At 41.7% G+C, this 22857-nt stretch overlaps 1 protein-coding gene across 1 annotated transcript; it reads right to left on the reverse strand.

Moving 5' to 3' along the window:
- Positions 1 to 270: 270 nt before the first annotated feature.
- NDUFA9 (NADH:ubiquinone oxidoreductase subunit A9) lies at positions 271 to 12558 on the reverse strand. The gene is made up of 11 exons (XM_041460332.1): positions 12384 to 12558; positions 10080 to 10250; positions 9241 to 9338; positions 8966 to 9057; positions 6464 to 6605; positions 6023 to 6125; positions 5489 to 5556; positions 5278 to 5354; positions 3746 to 3841; positions 1907 to 1973; positions 271 to 542 (listed from the first exon to the last, which is right to left on the reverse strand). The coding sequence occupies exons 1-11, from the start codon at positions 12541 to 12543 to the stop codon at positions 375 to 377; spliced, it is 1242 nt and encodes a 413-aa protein (XP_041316266.1). The 5' UTR covers positions 12544 to 12558; the 3' UTR covers positions 271 to 374.
- Between the last annotated feature and the right edge of the window lie 10299 nt (positions 12559 to 22857).

Here is a 22857-nt window from a genome sequence, read left to right on the forward strand (position 1 = left end):
TTACTGGAAAGGGCACATTCTGGATGACCTAGTCCCAAACTGCAACACTCCTGAAACTGTTTGAACACCTAAAGCTCAGTGACACATTTGCTTTGAGAGGCAAGGCAGAAAGGGACAAGTGCTATGGCATATTCCCTCTAGTCCCAACCTTCAAAACATTACAATGCTCACCAGTTAAGCAACCATGTTATTTCCTTCTGTGGCAGAGGGAAAATTCACATTGCAGTGACAATCCCCCTTAACTGAAAAGACAACACTGGTGAAATACAGTTTACATGATTAATACATTTTACTCAGTATGTACACAGTTCTCCAAAGAAGCCGGGTCATCCGAAGGCAGTTTAAGAAGCTTTAAGTATCCCCCTTGCCAGTTGTTACATGGGCTGTGTTTTTGGCTTTGCTTCCTCCAGCTCAGCGTCCAACCAGCGGAACCTGCGGTGACGGCGCAGGACTTCGATGGCTTTTTGTTCCAGGGAGGCTGGTTCAATCCCCAGCTCTTCAAAACCAGGAAGGTCAGGAAATGTCATGTCTGTTGTGTGAAACTTCAACAAGAATGGGGAGGGTAAGGAAAAAAAAAAAGATAATTCACTTGAAATGAACAGCTTTACACCCAATGCAATTATTCTCCTGCCAAAAGAAGTAGAGGAAGAAGAAAGATTCACACAGAACTGTGGCACAATTACAAGGTGTTGAGTACCAAGACCTTCAACAGGAGGTACAGGTATTCTGCACCCAGCAAGAAGTCCTTCAGACTTTAATTCAGGAATAAATACCAAGCACAAAGTGCCTTCCTTTATTCTCCATACATTATCAGGGAGGTTACTGCATCACAACGGCAAAATTAAGCAGAACTCCAAGGCTATAATTGAACTCAAATTATGGATATTCTGATTTGTCAAGAAAACGTTGTGTTGAATTATCACCTCTGGTAGATGGTTTTGCTGTGTTTATGGTTTAGAACATGGCTTGGTACAAATATTTGATTCCATTACCACAGTTAATTCTATTACCTACAGAATTACCATATATTATCTATATTCTATATAGGCAACCCACAGAAAACAGAGATTTCTCTTATGCTGGTGTTCCTTGAAAGGTCTTTTGAATCAAATACATCTAATACTGTACAGATTATTTAAGGAAGAACAGCTTGGAAAGAGGAACAATCAGACCCAGAAGTGACATGGAGAAACTCCCTCTTATACTACCTATGCTACAGCTGACTTGCAGCAGTTTTAGTGATTTGGTGCAGGCTTATTTTATGAAATATAATGGAAGAAACTACAAAGGCAGCTGAAGGTTTTTGGAGATGTTACAATTATATCCAGGGAGACAATCAGGTTAAGTAGGGTATTGATGTTGTGTTATAACAAAATATATTGAAATTCCAGCGCTGCAAAACAGGTGGGAGAGTCACTCCATAATTCAGAAAGCAGAAAGTTTAGGCAATGTACATGAATATCTTTGCTAGCCTACGCATATGCCAAATTTTGACACTAGCCCTTGCTAATTCCTACTTTTTCCTTGCTTGCAGTTGTTTTTTCGCAACTTATTTCTCCACCCCCAATCAAACACTCTGAGAAGTCAGGAATAAACTTGAAGTGGCAATGTTCTTCCAGGAAACACACTTGAATGTTAAGCGAGATTTTGGAATGTGTGCAGGGTGTCAGTTCAACTTCAGTTGTTAAAAACACCATTTCCTGGAAGATGGAAGTGATTTGAGTGCATCTAGAGGTACATAAACTCACTAAGAGTGGGGAGCACTTCCCCCCTCACTTTGCTCATCCAACCTCTTTGGCTGTTTTCAATTCCATGTGGTTCTGGAGAATGCAAAACTGCAAGTGGGAGTTACAAATGCACAATGAAACATTTCCCAAGAGGGATTTTTGGCTGGTCCCACACTTACCCGATCCACCTTGTCCCGTGTCAACCACGGTTCAAACGGATTCAACTCAAAGAATCTTGCAACTAAACTGTGAACAGAAGAAATAGTATAAAAGTGCAGTAATTTATCCAGATACATAGAAATCTGGTAAAAATTATTTCAGACTTAGTAGATGGTGAGCAAGAGGTTGTTCCAACAGCAAGAAGCTGTTCTTGCAAGCTCTGAGTTCATTAAAGCACTACATGTGCCAGCCACCAAGTTCTTGGTTGTGTTTCTGGTAATTAACTGTTCCTGAATTATTGGATCTTGTATTATTTTACTTTGGATGGAATGGAGAAGCAGATCTCTGGAAGTTAAAATGAGCATTAGGGGGTGGGGAAAGTAAATCCCCCATCCAATTCCCCACACACCAGAGGGCTGAGTCTTGCCCCTGCCTTTCATTCAAACTCTGTTCCCTGCCAGTGTAGGCAGCAATCCAATTAGTCACGATGTTGGATTCAATGCCTCCGGAAGAAAACACACTTGCTGACAACTAATCAGCAGAGTTATCAGCAACACAAACATGCTGGTGGAATCTGGAGCAATCTATAAAAAGGGCAAGGATTGGGGTATCTGCAGTTTTCAGAAATGAAGTTTTCCTTGAAAGAAATGAAATCTGACAGGGAAAACAAAATAATGCTACAGTTCTTGCTCAGTGTCTCAGGACCAACAGCAGAATCTCTCACTGAACAAGTAGGACCTCTTGCTGAAGTGCTCACCCGGCAGATTAGGGTGTTACTGAGCTACTGCACATGAACACAACCAGGCTCATCTGCCTTTTAGGTGCATTCTTTTCACAAAAATATGAACTATCACTTAGTTCAGCCCATAAATAAAAAAGCATAACATGGACTGCAGCAAATGTGAATGAAACTAAGAAGTATCCACATAGCACCTTTCTAACAAGCTGCTCTGTTGTCACCAGAGCCATGTGCCTGGTGCCTCTTGCAGCCAATACAGGAACAGCTAAAACAGTTTAGTATGTTCTAAGTGTTATCCATCAGCACTTCCATGGATCCAATGCTGAATCGTACTGGTAAGAGGGTTCTAACTCTGGTGACTGATTAAGCTTATTAATTTGCATTGCACTAAAAATGAGGAGGACTAGTATGCCAAACAATAACACAGCCCCATCGTGCTGAGGGCAACTTCTGAAATGGCATGTATTGTTTGAGGTAGCTCTTCAAAAAGATGTGATTATTCCCTAAAAATCAGGCCCAGCCTCATAGCAGGTCCTTAAGATTGTGCAAAAAAATCTGTCAGGGCCTGCAGTCAGCAATATACACACAGATTTTCCCTGTGGTATTGTTAAAAATCATTTGATTTGCTACTAATTTCATTGAATTAGGAACTTTTGCTACTTCTTGGCTAATCAAGTCGAACCTCTGCTGATCACCACCTTGTCAACCAGACAGACCACTGAGTGCCATGTCCAGTTGTTTCTTCAACATCTCCCTGGGCAGCCCATTCCAATGTTCAACCACCCTTTCTGTGAAGAAATTCTTCCCGATGTCCAACCTGAGCATTGCCTGGTGCAGCTTGAGGCTACGTCCTCTCATCCTGTCCCTAGATGTCAGGGGGAAATTACTCTGGAATGAACAGCTATGTTAAGCTCACTACAAGCATGCATTTCATGTACCAGCTCATCAAATGCAGGCCTGTCCCTGAGCTGAAGGCTCAAAACTGGCTAACAAGTACCTTAGGAAAGGCAACTTCTGCAGCCCCACCACTTTAGTAACAACTGGGCAGAGTAAATAACCATGCAACAGGTATTAATGCTTCTGTGCAGCCAAGAGCTTACTGAATTAGGGTCCCACTTACTGGTAGAGAGGCCGTGGCAGCGGGTAGGGAATGAAAGGGCGGTGGGCAATGGCATAGATGTACTCGACCATGTCGTACAGGAGGTACCGATGAGGGCTGGAAGGGAACGCAGCAAACATCACACCTCAGTCAGCTACACTGCAATATTAGCACCCAAGAAAAGCAACAATTTAAAACCCTCTACCCCCAAGGCTACAAAGAGCCTGTTTCTTCAATCCAAGTAATTTGCCAGCAGAGATTCCCCTGGGGAATCCTCCCCAGGGAGGAGGTTTATCCTGGAGGACTGCAGCCTGTGCAAGGGCCCATCCTGGAGCTGGGGAAAAGCACGGAAAAGATTCGGCAGAAAGGGACAGTGGGTATTTGGCTGCTTGCCAAGGCTAACCCACCACAACCACACTGGATGGAGTGTTTCTGTGTGCTTTGAAAGCACACCTGAATGCGCCTCCTTTTCCTGCTGACTCCAATTCTGAACTCAAAGACTTCCAGCACTGTGACAGCTTGTTCAAGCCCATTTGGAAGCCAGAAATCAAATGCAGAATTAAGGATGCTTTATTAACAAGACATCCCATCTTTGGTAGAAATGGCTGCAGGGAAATTGAGTCACTTGCCTTTACTTGACTAAGAGTATCTTGTTCTATTTAAAAGCAAGACAAATTGTCCAAAAAATGCATTTCCCCTCTCTCAAGACAGAGAGAATGAAGCAGTCAGTTGTCCATCCACTTGCCTAGGAGTAACACAAACCACTGGGAATTCCCATTCCTTTCTTGTTCAGATCGTGCCTTGGCATTTTAGGCTCTCTAGATGTGCTCAGCCCGAGCTGTCAGGTATCTCCCTTGGCTTTCCAGGCAATTTGCTGCCATTCCAAAACATTCTGAAAAGCTCCATGACACCACAAAAGCACACTGCTGAGCAGTTTGATAAACACAGGATTGCAGATGCCAAGGTCTAAGGTTACAAGCATGAAAACTGAGCCTTCAACTGACATGTTCTCCAAAAAAGTTCCAAGAGATCAGAGAACCATAAAATGGTTTGGGTTGAAAGGGACCTCAAAAACCATCTCATTCCAGCCCCACCTTCTACTATCCCACATTGCTCAGAGCTCTGTCTAACCTGGGCTTGAACACTTCCAGGGACGGGGCAGCCACAGTTTCTCTGGGCAACCTGTAAATCCAGTCTCTAACTGTAGATCCACTGCCTCTAAGAACTAATTCTAATTCCAGATGGTTTCCACACAGCTTTACCAGAATTCTCCCCAAATCCATGTTGTCTAGCATGTTTCCCAAGCTGCCTACTTCTTTGTGTGCACATACATCACATGAAATGTAGTGGAGCCCAAATTAGGATTTTCAGAGTACTCACAGTAAGAGTTTGCTTGAGCCATTTTTCCTCCCAAAAAGGAGGTGGAATTTATTGCACCTTGAACTGTGTGCATGGATGGAGAAATTAAATGTACTGTGAAGCATGCCAAAAAATGACACCATGACACCAAAAAGATGTACTACAGTTAATGAGAATCAGAGAAAGTGACTTACCCAGCCAAGGCATATGTTTTTCCTTTTGCATCAGGATTCTTAATTGCATTAATAATTGCCTTTGCTACATCAACCACCTGTGAGGAACAAATTCCAACAGTTACCAAGAGAAAACAGGAATACATGCACACACTCTTCTTTCAGAGGTGGTTTACAGACCAACACATCCACCCACTGAGGATTTGAGATTGGGATTTCATGGAAAACTTACGTAGACTGGTTGCTTCACTGTTTTTTTGCCCAGAGAAACAAGAGGGACACCACCAAACCAGCGCATGTCTGATGTAAAAAAAGAAGAAATCTGGGAATCCTTTCAGTACCAGAATAACCAAGACATTTGACACCACACTGAGTGTGGATCTCTTCTGAAAATTGAATTCTCTTTAAAAAAAAAATAGGATTGGGAAGAATTCCCAGCCAATTGCAGCAGCATTTTTTTTCAAGACACATTTAGTTTTCGTATTAACAGTAATGAGAGGGCTGCATTTGCTGTTTCCTTAGAGTGAGTCAGTACACACACCGCTCAAAATGAAATTATTACAAAAATAAAAACAAAGAGCAACATCTAACTAGACTGAGAAAGAATTCTGTCAAGAGGTGAGAATTTAGTATGCTGCTGTATATCCCACACATTGCTGATTAGAACACACCTGTCTGCTTTTCAGAAGCAAATCCCATTTTCTCTCTGTTCTCTACAGGCAGTTACATAAATCATACATGGATTTATTATTCCAAGAATACCTACTTGCATAATGATTGAGAAATCGGTCCTCTCTCCCAAACATCTCAGATGGCTTCAAAATTACAGCATCTGGAAATTCTTCCCTCACAGCCTCCTCTCCAACAGCCTATCAATTAAAACAAACACATTCATTACATCCATGCCGAACCAAGCAGATGTAAATGCCTTTCATACCAGAAGGCACCTTTGACTACAGAACTAAAAAAAATTATGCCATCAGTAGCACAAAAATTATTTATATCTAAGCCATTTGATCCTCAAGATGCTGATCTAAGATAAAGGTCTCACAAAAAGCCCAAACACTTCTCAGCTGCAGAAAACAGCCTGTAGAAAATTCATACACTGATTTCCTTCAAACAGCTACAGCTGGGGGAAAAAAACCAAACCCAAACCAAACACAAAGTTCGTTGTCAGGAAATATATTTAAGTGGATTCCAGACTTACTTTGTTCCTGAGGTATTTAGAGGGACTCTTCATGCTAGCATTCAGGTGAGAGATATGAATGAATTTTTCCACACCAGCTTCCTTACTTATCTGTGCAATACTTTGAGGAATATTTACAAATTCATCTTCAAATCTGAAGTTTCTAAAGCAAGGCAAGACCCAAATGTTACTTTAAGAGCAAGCAACAATGGCTGCCACTCAGCCAAAAAGCAATTATTACATATTACTTGAATGTATTATCAAAAACCTACACTGACACTCTTTGTTAGAAATAAAACTTCCCTTCATGATGGACTCTTCAGATGATAAAAATTAGAAGAAAGTGAAATTGCAACTGTAATCTTCAATTTTAGCTTCTCTGACCTTTCACCTGATAAGATTAAATCAGTATGAAAAATCCTCTTGCCCACTTGTCTGTGACAAATAGAAAAAAACTCCCAGCGAAAGTGGCAACAGGTTATTTTTATTAAAAGAAGCACTCCTGCATCTTGAACTCTGAGTAAGGCTATGTTTTTACAAATCCTGTTCAAAATTTGCCTTGATTTGACACACCTAATTACACTACAAAGAAGCTCAAAATTTCGGAGCAGCACAAATCAGGGCAGATGCTTGGCAGGGAGGAAGAAGATAAAAACAAACCAGAGAACACAGAGGTGCTCATGCAAATGGAAAAACAATTTGTCAGAGCATTTAGAACCATTTCAGAGCTGAAAGGGACTTCAGGAGAAGCAAGAAATCCTCCCCTCACTGTATGACATTCAAGGGGCCTAAATTAGAGGGTTACACTGTCAACCAGTTTGGTATCTCATCAAGAGCAATACAGAAGCTCTGCCTCCATGCAGAACTGCCAACAACTGCAAAATTGCAAGAAAGAGAACTGGCTTCTCATGTTGTTGTATTGTCCCCTGTAGGCACCCCTGCATCTAGACCATTTGCTTTGGGTAACACACATCTAATCCAAACACCTCCCTCTGTGTCCTTATATCCTCCCACAGCTCTTCAGATCCCATGGAGTCCAAAGAAAGCCTTAAAAATACAAAGTTATTTTTGAGCCTTCAATAACTAATCTGATCCTGGGAACCATCACTCCTTTTCTGCTCACCAAAACAGATTTAGAAACACACAAGAACAACATCCCTCCCGTAACCATGGAGTTTCAAACAACACAGTACACACAGAGGAGCCTGGACACAAGTACAAAGCAAGGAAGAAAATATTTCATGGTAGGCTTTGCTTTTTTGACTGATCTCTCCATCTAATCCTACTTTTCTTCCTACCCAAGTTTTTCACAGGCTCTGGGATGATTACAACAGTTACTCTGACCTCATGTTTAACAAAGCAGAGAACTTGATCTCAGGGTTTCAGCACCACCACTAATACATGCATAAAACATGTGATTAAAACATTTGTGCCACACAGTGGTTAAGTTCTGTAATGTCCAAAAGTTTCAAACACGGACCAAGACTTGTCTGTTTCAATCTATTGCAACTGCACAGAGAACAAGGTTTGGGGACTTTTAAAAAGAATGAAACTTTCTGTTGTTGTCCTCACACTTCTTTTTAATAATAAAATAAACTGTCTTTTCCATAAATCACACTTTCTAAACAAGACCAGAAATTTTGAACATCAAAGGGCTGGTCATAAAAAAAAGGCAACAAAGGTGTTAAGTTTATAAACAGAGATGAAACTGGTATCAATGTTTGTTTCTGTCTACTACCAGAGCAAAAATTATGCATCATACAAAGGCAAATCTCACCATTAAATTTTTGTCTCGCAGTTCTGCACAAGGCTTTAAATAAAATGGACATAATTGCATGAACACAAACACACACACACAGTGAAGGTGGCTGTTACAGGCATTTTTAAACTAAAATATGGGAATTTTTAAATTAATTTCAAAAAGAAACTATTCTTAAAAATTATTATCAAAGAATGCTTCTGTAGCTAATATTGTCTGTGCCAAAATTCTACCAAGGAATGATGTTATTAGTCATAATCTTAATGATCAACTTAATAATTAACTCTCCATCAGCTATTCCTGTTTGATCATGGCTTTTTCTAGCAGGCTACAACTCATCACTATGTCCAAGTGACAGGATGAAATCTTACTTCTGTGATAATGTAAATGTAATGTAAATATGAGTTAAATATAAAAAAGTGTCAATGTAAATATAAATATAAGAAATTGGTAAGGCTCTATCATCTACAGGAAGGCACTCAGGGAACACCCATTAGGTATGTGACAGTAGCACATTTGATTTTTCTGACAGAACAAAAGTTATACACTGGAAAATTGTGGAAAGAATGCACTTTTCCAAAGCAGATCACAACCAGGACTGGAGTTAACCTTTTAAAGAAATTTTATATGGAAAATTTTGGGGTTGTCTTTTCACAGAAGCCAAGAACAATGGGAACATCACTGCACACAAATGCTGTAAAACATGGCTACGATACCTGGTGCAAATCTATCACATATAAGAAAAGAAAGAAAAGGAAAATTACTTTGTTTCCCATTCCTTTCCAATAAGGTTAATAACCACATTGCTGTGTTCCACGGCTCTTCGGATGGAATCTTTGTCCCTACAGTCCCACTCCTGCAAGCAGAACATCAAATGGGGAAAATATGAGGTAAAGTGTAAATAAGCACCACCAAAGCAAGCTCTTTCACACCATTTCCATTTAGAGGCTAAACAACAGCTGGAGCTGTGTCTTTGGGAAGGATTGCATGGCTGCCTTGTACAGCCAGGGGTTTGTGCTTAATCTCAAGTCAGACTCACCATGAAGAGAAGCTGCCCCAGGTCACCCATGGGCCGCAGATACATCAGGTCATACTGATCACAGCGATAGGGGATGATGACTTGAGAGCCAATGCGACCTAAAGGGCCACAAAATCCCCAAAGTTTCAAACAAATACATCCCTTTAAGTACATGAATTTCTGAATAAACAAAGCTCTCTTTTCCCAAAGCACTAGAATTAGACATGAGTATCTTGAATGCATATTTGCAAAGCTAAAAGTAGAACAGAAGTAAGGTTCTTCTTGAACCTACATAACTCAAATTCTTAAACAGGATTTTTCCTTAATATTTAGGCTTGTAAGACAAAATGCCAAAGCTCATTAACAAACAACAACAGAAATGATGTGTCCTATAAACACAGCACAATACCTAAAAAATGGAACGTTTACAAGGATATTCCATTTTGTAAGCTGCATGAAAAGAAGGAGAGGAAAAAAGCAGCATGGGTTATTTTCCAAAATTTAAATTCAAAAGGGCAATTTTAAAGAATTCCAATCAAACTCCTCCAAACCTTTAGTAAAACGTCCCAGTAAGGCTAAAACCAGAAGAATCAAATACATGCTGTAACTCTCCTTAGACTTGCATTCCACAGAGGGGTAAGACTTCTTTTAATGACCTTAATCTTCCAAAGCTCCAAAATTTCCTTGATTAAAACACTTTTTACTATTTGTCACATGCTGGAACTTAAGGAGACTGCAAAACGCTTTTAAGATCCACAGTGCCAGAGACTTCTCCATCACCCTGCAACCTAGAGACTAACTGGTTTCGTTAAACATTTTTTTGGGTAGTTTCTTTAATCAGTACTCCTGGTAAGCATTACCTAAGCGGTTGACAACATATCGTCCCAGGAAACCTGTTGCTCCAAAGACAGTGGCCACAATGCCACTGACAGAGGATCTTCCACTTCTGCCATGAGGGATCACGGCGTGATGGACCTGCCGGTGCTGCTGCAACACCAACGGTGCTGCAGTCAGAACAGAAATTCCATGGCCTGCAACACAGAACAGGAGAGAGTTTGGGACATTAATCAGGATTCAGCACTGCTAGCTCACAGCTTATATTGGTCTTCTCATCACAGATCCTTCTTCTCTAATATCCCATGCCAAGACTCCTTATGGGCTGTTTCAGAGATATTTGGAGAGGTCAGAGGGGAGCAGGCCTGGGAAGTTGCTGGTAAAGTTAAGGACGAAACCAAGACAGGGAAGGAGCAAACAAAGAACATCAGTTCTTACAGAGCAAGTAAAGCTCACTGTGAGTTTAAGGTGAAGCAAGTAAAGAATACTCAGTAAAAACATAAAATATAGCAGAGGAAGCAATCCTCCTGTATCACAGCTCTGAAGCAAGGAGAGAAGGAGAGATGCAAAGAGCCAGATCCATGATACATGGCATACTGCCTCAAAGCTGTTCCTTTCCTCAAGGAGCTAGGAAAACTTGGGAGCCATGGAGGCAGGACATCATCAGGATACTGATATACAAGAGCATGTGGTGACAGGACAAGAGGGAATGGCCTCACACTGACAGAGAGGAGGTATAGGATAGGGTATCAGGAAGAAATTCTTCCCTATGAGGGTTCTTAGGCCCTGGCACAGGTTGCCCAGAGATGTGGCTGTGCCCAGCTGTGGCTGCCCCATCCCAAGGCCAGGCTGGATGGGACAGGGAGCAGCTTGACATGTGCACACTGAAGAAGGTTTTATCCCAATGTGGTTAGGAATTACTAGTTACACAGTGGCACTGACACTCCAGCCACAATGATCTTCACAGAGAAGATCAAAAGGATAGGGTGTGTTGAGGCATAAATGATATTCTGTTACCTCAGCTGGCAGAGCTCAAACCAGAAAGTCCAACCAGATTTCAGCACCTGAAGGAGGTCTTTCGCTACCCAAAAGTCTGTCTATCCCTGTTCTCTCCATATCCCATAAACTGGAAAAAGATATTGCATCTCCAATTTTGTCCTGAAAGACAGGTTGAGAGCCACTGAAAGTTAAAAAATCAATAATAATTTATAGCTTTCAACTACTCAGTGGCTTCCTTGCTGTTACTTCTTCAAAAATTATTGGTGGCAGGTTCTTCATAATGCCTCTTCACTATCATTCCAACAAATAATATCTAATTACTGTTTTGTATTCTCCCACTTTTGCCTATTCCCCTGCTGTGCTTACCTTATGCTATAAGGTGTTCAGTGATGAGCAACTTTCCTTGTTCCGTAACTCTGTGAGGTCTGGCTACCTTAATTTATCACCAGCTATGGTTATATGCCTATTCATTGCTCCAAACTGCATTTTCCAGAGCAGCTGTGGCTGCTCCATCTTTGGCAGTGTTCCAGGCCAGGTTGGATGGGGCTATGAGCAGCCTGGGATAGGGGAAGATGTCTCTGCCCATGGCAGAGGGATGGAACCAGATGGTCCTTAAGGTCCCTTCCAATCTAAATAATTCTGTCATTCTACGAATTAAAGCTCAAATATCTGCAGCAAACCCAAAACACCTTTTTCTCTACCCAAAAGTTTGTCTATCCCCATTCTCTCCCAACCCGATAAACTGGAAAAAGACACTACAAATGAGACATCTCTCATTTTGTCCTGGAAGGCAGTCTGACAGCCACTTAGGTAAATAAAGAACACACTGCTCCTATTTAAAGGATATTAAATTCCTCCCTGCCCTTTACTAACAAAACCAGTTTGCTATCTCCCATGTTACTCAATCTAAGACTGTTGGCAGAATCAGTTTAAACAGAATCAAAGACCCAAATAAACGCTTTAAATATAATATTGGTAGCTGAACTTTACCATAGTTCATGGCCCAAAGGTCACAGCCACCTAAGAAACCGCAAAAGGAATCCAAGCTTTTATCTATAGGGCAGTGACAGCCCCAGCGCGACACCCGCAGCTGCATCCCGAGCCCTTTGCGCTCCAACCCCCAGCTCCCGAAGGAGAAGGGATGCACAAACGTGATCATTTCCGCGTCCCCGGAAAAATTCTCGGCAGCTCCTTTCCAGCCGCTGCGGTGCGAGCTCCCCTCGCGCAGAGCCGGGAGCGGAGCTCTGTCCCGGGCCGGGTCAGAGCCGCACGGGCGGGCCGAGCTGGGTGAGGGCGGTGGGCATCAGGGGCCCGCCGGGGCTGACACTCACCTGCCCTTGGCAGCCGCAGCCCGCGCGTCGCCGCCGCCATCTTGTGTCTTCCTGGGGCGGGGCGGCGCGTGCGCGGGGCCGCGAGCGCAGCGCGGCTGCGCAGGGCGGGGCCGCGGGGCCCCTCAAGGGCTTCCGCGGTAATTAAAGTTACGGAGTTCATTAGCGTTGGAGTGGTTGTGGAGGTTGCTGAGGCGTATTTGTGACTCAGGATCGCCGTGTCAGCCGGGCTGTGGCACTGAGTGGTGCCTCTGGTGTTTCCTTCAACACTTCAGGGTGCAACAATTAACTCCCCCGCCAGCCTGGGCAGTCTACTCCAATGTCTAAGAAAAAGTTCTTCTTAAAGTGCAGGAGTTCTTCGTGGTGTCCAACCCGAGCCTCTCCTGGCACTGCTTGAGTCTTGTCCTGTGCCTTGTTCCTTGGGAGCAGAGCGCGGCCCCCACCCGGGCAGTTTCGGGTTAGCGGTGGGTGTGATGCCGTGCACAGCTCTGTGCTGTGCACAGAGAAGGAAAGTGCGAGTTGGCGGTGTGTTTGCCCTGTTAGCAGGCGGCAAGGGGAAGATGAAGGCCTGGCTTTTCCCTGGGCACTCTCAGCGCTCGTAAAACCGACCGTACGGTGGCGATGTGGGCTTGCAAAAGGAGGAAACGATCCTGGCCTTGCTCTAAACCACTCCAAGCGCAGAGCCAAGCTGAAAATGTCACTGCTCTCCAATCCACTGGGTCAGGACAAAAAGATTTCGCTGACTTTCCCTTTCCAAGTACAAACTCTGATTTGCACCACACTCAAACGGCAACACGAACTCCTCTGTTCTAATAAATATTTTCACTGGCAGAGTCTGGTTACAAACTTGAAACCATCCGGCAAAAACACAACTCACAAAAGTGCCAGCTGAGAAAGCTCTTGCTGCTTACAACTTCCATTGCACCCAAAGAACTGCCTGTACACACCTTACTATCTACACTTTCTTCTCAGCTCTATGAACCATAATAAGCCTTCAGTCTCACAGAGCCAGGATCCAAATGGAACTGCTCATACACTAAAGGTAGCAGTATAGAAAGCTCATCAACAGCTTGACTTTTGCATTCCCACCAGAACAGTTCAACAGCTCTCTCACTGACAGAGGTGCCTATTAGGAAAAGCCATTAAATTTCACCAAGATTACCCAATCTGCAGATCCAAAATTGGTTTGTTTGCCAAGAGAGGAACTATAAGCCCATCTCAAAAGAAACAGCATCCCCTCCTCTAGAATAAACAGCATCCAGGAAATGAGCCCCTACAAGGGTCCCAGAACACTCTTAACTGGGTATTACCTGCCCAGGGCACTCTTAGCGGCTGCACACCAATCCTGAGCACAGGACCTTGTCCAAAAATAAGGCCAAAATTTCTGAAGGCCACCTCTGAGAAGTGGAAATCACGTGCCAAATTGAGCAGTATGAGAAGCAGTTCTTTGGGTGCAGCTGAAGGTGTAAGGCAGCACCAGCATTCTCAGCTGACACTTTTCTGAGCTTTGTTTTTGCCAGATGGTTTCAAGTTTGTAGCCGATCTCTGCGAGAGTGAAAAAATGTATTAGCATAAAGGAGTTCATGTTGCTGTTTGAGTGTGGGGCAAATAAGAGTTTGTAGTCGGGAGAGCAGTGAAATTCTTTTGTCCTGACTGTTGATTTGAGCGTAGTGGCGATTTCAGCCTGGATCTGCACTTCAGGTACTTCACATAAGCGAGGCGCGTTTTCTTCTTTGGCAAGTCCACACCGCCATCGTGTGGTTCATTTTGTCAGTGCCCAGGAAAGAGCCGAGCGCTTTTCTGTCGCGGCACCATTCGTGTGAGAGCAAGCAGTGTAGGGGTTCTGTTGTGGATGCTCTAGTCCAGACTGAAAGCATGTGTTCCTGCATAGAAGGAAGGGACGTGTGATTTTGCATGTGAAGGAAGACGAATTGTCTCACTGTTGGCTATGCAGTTTTATAAGGCTGCAAAAGGAAAGTGAATTCCAGCACTGCCTCTCTCTTCTAGAATTTCTCCTGTGGGACCAGCTGCTGAATGTTCTTAGCTTTGTAACTGGACTCTGAGACTGATGGTGCATGAGGGTCCCAAGAGCTGAGCATGCATTCCTGAGTGTGCTGTACTTTAAAAGCTGCAAGGACAAAGAGAAGGCCAGCGCTTACTTTTTGTTCTAGGAGCTTTGGATTGGGAGCAATAGCTGGACAAGTTCTTAAGCTGGGCTCTGCAAGAGTGAAGGACTGTGATGGTCTATGAGCATAAGTCCACACAGTGTGTGTCGCTTTTTACAGGATGTGAGTTAAATGTGGAGACAACAATAGCTTCTTGAGCAGGCACATTTTGTGACCAATAGTTCCACTTGATACAGTTCAGGTTCAGGAACTCTGCATGATCAAAAGAAAGAATGGGGTGGTCCATTTAGTTTGAAAGGAAAACTTCTAGCCCCAGTTCACAGGGTGTGTTGACAGCCTTCAAAAGGAATGTGAAACTGAGCAACTGTTTTCTCCTCTTTTGATTACAGATTAAAATGATCCAGCTGGGCTCAGCGACAGAGCCAAAGTGTCAAGGTACGTGCAGCAGAAAAAAAAAAAAAAAAAAAAAAAAAAAAAAAAAAAAAAAAAAAGCAGCACAATACGAATGTGTGTTGTGGCATTTAAAGCTGGAAAAGGGATGCCCAGCACTGTCTCTTTTCTTTCAGGATCTTTTCTTTAAGGCAGCTGATGATCCTGAAAGTCTTTAGGCGAAAGTGAAAGGATAGGATTCCACATGCAGTTTAGAAGAAATTTAACCTTCCATTTGAAACCCTAATGAGACTCTTAATTAGTACGGCAATGAAGGGGCACTCTGACTTTGTGTGCCAGGGAAAGAAACAGTTGCTAGCCAACCCCTTCTTGTTGCAGCTTTCCAATGCACACATCAGTGTCGGTTTGCATGCGTTCCTTCTCAAGTTTCTTTCACTCTTTTCTAAAGCTTTCCTGAATTCTGTATAATAGTTTTCCCCAAAATATTTGCATTTCACCTCTACTCATTGATACTGGTGTCAAAGTCTTTCAGAATCTCTCAGGAGGTTGCAGATCTTAGTGACAACAGAGCTTTACCTTTAGTAAATTCTACTTTTCCTGTTTTCCTTTACAATAGCCCACAAGAACAGTCTTAGAATAGAACTAGAAGAAAGGCGAATAATTAACAGCATTCTTTTGGCTTTTCTTAGTCCTCCCTGCAGTGGAATAGAAAGATGTTAAGGCCATAACTCCCTTTGTTCCTGCTTTTGCTTACTTTGATATATGTATGTGACATGAAAAGAGAGATAAATAGGGACTTTGAAAACAGAATATCTAGATTTTTTGTTGTTGTTGTTGTTTTTGTTTTTGTTTCTGGTTGCGGCAACTGTGTTGCCTACTCATCTTTTCTGATCAGAAATGTCTTTTTAAAATTCCTAAATACCAGCTGGTTTCTGCTCCATCTCATATAGTGATGGTTTGTTCCATCTGGTTTCGTGTGGTGAAGAGGAACTTTCCCATTTGGCTAGTAAAAAAAAAAAAAAAAAAAAAAAAATCACTGTCTTTATTTAGGCAGATATTTAAGTCTTCAACTCTACCTGTCTGTAGTTATATGGAGAGACGGAATAAGCTCAATTCCTGGTGGCTTCACTAGGGTCTGGAACCTTTCCTACAGAGTGCTTTTCTTGACGGAAGACATTTTATGCCCTTTTTAAACTCCTATACTGCTGCTGCATAGCTGAGTGTGCTGATGGACTTTGCCTGGATTTTAAAAGGAACTTCAATGCGGTATTTACAACAATGAAAAAAGAAGCAATAGTATAAACTTGGCCAACATGCACCCAAAACCCCTGTGAATTTTGTGTGTCCTGTTAGAAGCAACATCGTTTCTAACTTAGCTTTTACAAAGACATTTCCAACATTGCTCTTCAGAATGCAAGGAAAAATTGTTGCTTGCTCTTGAGATTGTAATCTTGTTTGTAATAAATGTATCAAATTCATGCTCAAATAAATGTAGTAAATATATTCGTACTTAGGAAAAAAAATATATATCAAATCACGCTTTAGAATATGTTACAAAAAGCACCCAGGTTTTTAGAAATCTCACACAAGAGTTGGGAAACTGCTTACCTCACTAGATTGTAGCACACACAGGTGTTCACTGAATAAGAGTCCAAATTAGCAAGTGAAGGGAGTAGCTCCTACTGAAATTCTGAGCGACCTACGACCTACGACAGCTCTGGACTAGCATGTGAATGCCCAGTTCCTGTAACTCAACTAGCATGTGAATGCCTGGTTCCTGTAACTTGTATTTTACATGTATCATTTTCGGATGTGGTATTGTTTGTCCCAAGACAGCTTTGTCCAAGCAGGAGACAGGATTCCTCCAACACTGGATGGAGGACAGGGGACTACATGAATATTTGAATCCTTCCTCGGACACTTTTTCTGTCTACTCGAAGATAGAATTCTCCTAACATTGGACAGGGGATGAAGACCGTATGAATATTCAGAGAAAGAAACAAAAGAAACCTAGCTCCGTGCAAGAAAAACAGTATATAACCACGGCTCACCATAGGAGACTTTGTGAACTTCACAGATCTGACGCGAGAGGGGATCAGACCTGTGTTCACCCAGGGTCAAGTCCTGGGCTCGACGCTGTCCCTTTGATTGTAGCTGGCAGAGATTGTATTCCAATTTGCGAAATAAAATCTATTCCCTTTTTATTTTAATCTGACTTTCTCAAATTATTGATTTGGCCTGATCTGGTTGTTGCCTATAACAGTATGGATAATATAATTTCGTATTTCTCACCTAATAATAACTTTTGGCTTATGCTACATAAAAAACAAATATCCTTAATTTAAAGAATAGCCAAATCATTCTTTTAGGCCAAAAATGAATTTGCCCTAATTTTTTCACAATTTTAACTTTTCAAAATTATCAGTTAAAAATAAACTGACAAAATACTAACAGTACTTTGTGTTCCTAGACACAAGTAAAAGCTTCCAAAATATAAAAAGAATGTTTATGCAATGAATGAGGCATGGACATTTTAAAATTCCCCACATTGCCAGGAGCAACTGTGAAAATGAATCCAGGGGAGGAGACGCTGCATTCTGGCACAGATCTGATAATAACAGGACATCAGCAGCTCTGTGTGGGTGGATGTCTTTGCTCCCACAAGCTTCCCAATACTCTTCCCATTATGTTTTAATATTTCTGTACTGTATATTTCCAGGGATTCTGACTGATGCAATGGGAGCAGGGTTGCATGGCAGAAAATATCAGTGTAGTCAGCATATCAACCACATCTGAAGCTCCACTCTGCCGGAATTAAGATTTCCTTAGAATCTAACAAAAGATAGCTTTTAAAAATAAATTTTAAAGAACCAGAACTAAACCAAAAACAAACAAACAAACAAACAAAAACAAAACAGAAAACCTAAAAACTTAAAGAAATAAGAGGAGAGAAGAGGGGAAGGGAAGTTCCAGGAAGGGAGGTTCTGAGAAAGGAAGGGAAGTTCCGGGAAGGGAAGTTCCGGGAAGAGGAAGGGAAGGGAAGGGAAGGGAAGGGAAGGGAAGGGAAGAGCAAAAAAGAACAGCAAGCATTTGCTATTTTACTGTGCTCCTGAGGACACAGTTTTTAAAAGTTCCTCTGGTATCGTTACTGTCAGGTCATGTTTTCCAGTCAGGTGCAGTCTGCATTACGCAAAACTTTGAAGGCATTTGCCTTTGACAGTCTAGAAATGGTTTTATTTGGTGACTTTTCACAACCTTTTGGCTTTCTTTTTTGCTCAAAACTAGCTTTGTGCTGCTTCCTCTCAGAGATGCATCATAAAGGGAGGCAGAACTGAGGTGTGTTTTAAATTACCTTAGAACTGACAAAGGCCACAATAAAAGTAATTTTCCATATTCCTGACACAGATATTAGAAAATCAACAGCCTTTAAATAATGGCAATAACATTTATATTTTATTACTGTTTGACAATATATTTATACACAATTACACCATAAGATTTTGTTAAAAAATTTGCTTTTTAAACACTAATTTGATTTCTATTTTTTATTTCATTTTCTAATAGAAACAGCTTCAAGAACTTTATAAACATTGGGAAAAGAATTGCAATATCATCTAGCATTCTTACTTTATGCAGCTATGTACAGATCTGCAGTCTTCACACAAAAGTTAGAACAGTTTACACTACAGTTAGAACAGAGATAAGTGGCATAGCAACAAAACTGGAAACCAAGGATAACTGGAGTTGTGGCATTTCTACATCCCTTCCATGTACTGAAGAGTATTTATGTGAAATTGCTGATTTTTAGGAGCACATCATATGGCACTCACTGTATCTTTCTGATTCTTACAGTTGTAACAAAAAGTCAGAAGCTCTGAGTAGTCTGTGGATTATTTTTGAGGTTTTGATCCTTCATTTGGGTTATTTTGTGATTTTACCTTCTCTTAGTGTTAAATGGGGGAAGGGAAGATGCTGAGGCTGTAGGAGTTGTCTTATTTTTGGATTTGGGTTTTATTTAGGGCTTCGTAGGTCAGTGTGGCTACATTAATGTCTAGAATTTGCCAATCTGGATTTTTATCTCAAGATACATATTTTTTTATTAGAAAGATTATTAAAATTTCAAATATGAGAAACTGAAAACATATGTAAAAAATGCAGGAAAATAAAATCTCAGCTTTTTCTAAAGAAATAAGTGGCAGCAAAATGTTACAGGCCATGCTGCTGTGCAACGTGACTCCTCAAAAATAATTGCAAAAAATGTCTAAGCACTCCCTGTGCTTTTATTTCTAGTTGTGTTTCTCTTATACAGAGCAGCACGTCACATCTCCTGTAATCTGTTTTCCAAAAACTGAAAGCTTGGAAGTTTGCTTTACTGTATTAAATCTACTCATTAATGTTATAAGTAAAAAGTTATCTATTTTTTTTAGGGTCGCAGAGTTAAAACAAGTTGAACCAGTTGCTGTTAAGTTAGCTTCATGTTGCAGCCACCTATTGTTGAGAGTTCTTCTTCAATTACCTGTTAATGGTTGGTGATTAGCCATTGTCCCCCGGATGTTTGCCAGGGAGTGACACCAGACCCCTCAGGTAGCAGGGGAAGGGGAGTGACATCAGAGCTAGTATGCAGATGAGAATGCATTGCACCAAATTTTGCAATTTTCCAGGAAAAAACCCCTAAAAACAATGAGCCAACATAGAATTAAGAGACCTAAATGATGTCTAAAGGTGAGGAACTTAGTCCAGTATCTGCTAAGATCCTTTTTACTTCTCACCCTAACCACAAAAGATGTTAACTAGGGAGAGGACCTGAAATGTTAAACCGAAAAAGTGGAATCTGCTAATCTCCTATGAGGATGGAAGCCCCAGCTCTGCCTGCAGACCAGTGGACACAGCTGCATCATCATCATCCTCCTCCATGCCACTCCTGGGAGCAGTGGCGGCGTGGGCACGACCTGTCCATTTCTCCCCACCTGAGCTGATTCTTTTTAATAAAGGCATTAAAAAGGAGAAAGATCTCCTGCCCTATTTATTTCAATTAATGTTAGGGATATGGTAGAAATCCGTGCCAATGGATTATAGATATATGTATCAAACATGCTATTAAAGGGGGGACCAGGGTTTGATCCTAGAGTGACACCTCGGCTGGCTGACAATGGTGGAACTCGGCATTAACATCGGAAGGAAACTCGGCTGCACAGGAGATGGTCGTTCACGGTGGCAGGTACCCGAGGATGCCCAGTGATGATGGCCCATGAAGATACACGTCTGAGATAACCAGGGCTATCAACACCTTCCACCTGAACACAGGATTCCAGGAATCGGAGGAGGAACATTTGTCTCCTTCCAGACGAGGTTTTGTGCAGCTTTGAGGGAAGAAAGAAACCAACATGAATATGATGAACTTTGAAAGGAGACAAAGTGACTCTGCCGCGGGAAAGAAAAAGAGTATAAGAACTGTCCCTGCGAGGCAGCAAGTGTGGAAAAAGGGGGGTTCGGTGCGATAGAGGCCGGATCTGCATTCACCCAGCCTGTATCCCCGGGGTCTGTGCTGTCCTTTTTTTATTGGTGGCTGTCAGGACTGTAATATGGTCGCGAATAAATTTTTTTTGTTTTTTATTTTTATTACGATTGGGTCAATTTTTATTTTTACTTATAACAATCAAGATATAGAGACTGCACTCTGCAGAGACCTCTGTTCAGTTATTGAGTGAATTATTTATAATGCACTTAAAGGCAGTATTGCTGTAAAATATTTAAATGTAGTTTAGCCTCTGAATCAAAGTCAATATAAAACAGACTGGTTTTGTCAAGGGAATTCCATATTACACAGATTCCCTTTCTACACTAAATTTTTTTTGTTAGGATAATTTTTTAGTAGGACAATGTTTACCTCAGAAGAGTATTCAATACAAGAGTATTTTATTTTGAAAAAACGCCCACAGCTATGTTAATAAAAATGCAAACACAAACCCCAACAAAACCTCTTTACACCACGCAGCCTTTCACTTTTTCACAAACAAATTCCACAAAGCATTTTAATTTTTGTAGATTTATTTTAAATGGCCTATCTTCTAGCAAATTATGTTTCATATTTGAGGCTTTTTTGGAATAATGACTATGAACCTTATTATTATATATATGAAAGAAGAAAATGTCCTGAAGCGTAAAACTTTAAAATGTTTCATGGAAAATGTGTGTTTCTGTGCTCACCACTTTAATCACTTAAAGTACCAAATTATTTATGCAAATAGTGACAGCAAATTATTAGCAAAAGCAGTTTTTGGAAATGTTCACTTTCCTGATGGCGGCTATGAAGACTTCAAGGTTGAAACCCAAGGCCTGAGTAATTGAGGGTGACAGCAAAATGATCTTTAACCTATTTCATACATGTGAAAAGTTTAGTGTTTCTTTTCTTAATGAATTTAGAATCACCAACTAGACAGTAAATTTTGCTTGCAGGTGATTTTTCTAAACTCAGGCACTCAGATTGCTGAGTCCACCCTGAGACTGATCAAGCCCACCTCCCACCTTGTCACCCAGCCCTGAGCGCCACATCAGTCGTTCCTTGGACATCTCTAGGGCTGTAGGCTCCACTGCCTCCCTGGGCAGCCCCTTCCAGTGCCTGACAGCCCCTCTGCCCCAGGCTGGAGCTGCAGGGAGGTCGTGTGACCCAAGGGCAGGACCCAGCACTTGGCCCTATTGAACCTCAGACTAAATGTGTGACTTTGCACAACCATGCCTGGCTTAAAAGGCTAAAGGGAGAAGAGCTGGATTGGAGCAAGGACCACATATTCTGATGATGCCATTTCATGTCCATTGCTGCAAACACTCCTGTGTTTGTGCTGTGCTCACCACAGAGCCAAGTGGGATAGCCTTTCCTCAGGGGAAAGGCAATTTTTTTCCTGATATAAAACAAGAACCTGGAAGAGTTCCCAGTGAGTGGAAAACAATAGATACTTGGCCCCTCTCTTACAAGCCTTTCCCCAGTGCTCAGTATGCACATACTGAGCTAAATTGTACAGTTTGCAAATGATTAGCAAATGTACAAGACAGACTTGCTGATAATGTGCATAAACTCTCACCCAGAGGTGCACAAGGTTTGGCAGTGACATCACTGCTGATAAGAATGTAAGGAAGAAAGGAGACAAGTGAAACCCTGCCAAGTGAAAGTGAATGGCACACCATTTTAGCATGACCAGAGGGGCTTTGGATGCAGGGAATGGTGGTTGAGCAGGGACCACCAACTCTTCTTTGCCAGGCTCAAACTAAGAAGTGAGAACTGAGCACAAAACAGCTCCTGAGCTGATATATGTTTATTAATTTTAATTGTAGCTGGAGCTAATCATTGTGTGAACAAATGCAGTTTTAGAGCATAACATACAGTTCCTTCTTCCCATTTTCCTTCTGTTAGCATAGCTGACACCTAAGGTTTATCAGCATTTATCACAGCAAAATCCTCTGCACACAGAGGAGAAACACAGTGAGAAACTGCCAGAAATTTTCCTCCTGAGCTGTTAACCCTGCAGATGAACTTCAGACTTGCATCTTCTGTAGTGATAATGCCCTGGGAACGCCTGTGACAGGCCAAGAGGCAAGGAGTTACTGCTGAGAGTAGATATGCTTCAACAATGTTCATCCCAGCATACTACATTTGTTCAACATATTTACACAATTAGACACACTGTGTGTTTGCTTTTTTGGGTAGTTTACAGTCTTACATGAAAACAGCATGCTGAATTGAAATTCAAAGGGAGAGAGGTGTGCAGGAAATAGATGGAGACACCAGGATTTGCAGCTGTGAGAGAGAGAGGTGTCTATCATGCCCAGTCCAAATTCTTGCAGCTGCAAGAGATAAGCAATTGATTTTATAGAAAATCTGCATTTCCTCTTTGCAGAGAAAATTGTTTGAGAAGTTGACATCAATTTAAATATCTGGCACAAAGAGATAACATACTTACCTGATG

The sequence above is a fragment of the Pyrgilauda ruficollis genome, unplaced genomic scaffold (genome assembly GCF_017590135.1).
Source record: "Pyrgilauda ruficollis isolate IOZ18807 unplaced genomic scaffold, ASM1759013v1 scaffold142, whole genome shotgun sequence".
Classification (NCBI taxonomy): domain Eukaryota; kingdom Metazoa; phylum Chordata; class Aves; order Passeriformes; family Passeridae; genus Pyrgilauda; species Pyrgilauda ruficollis.

Coding starts and splice junctions, on each gene's coding strand:
- NDUFA9 (XM_041460332.1), bottom strand. CDS start 12,543: ATGAACTCCGTAACTTTAATTACCGCGGAAGCCCTTGAGGGGCCCCGC. Junction 6,126..6,463: donor CTAAATACCTCAGGAACAAA/GTAAGTCTGGAA, acceptor TTTAATTGATAG/GCTGTTGGAGAGGAGGCTGT. Junction 1,974..3,745: donor CTGCCACGGCCTCTCTACCA/GTAAGTGGGACC, acceptor TTCTGTTCACAG/TTTAGTTGCAAGATTCTTTG.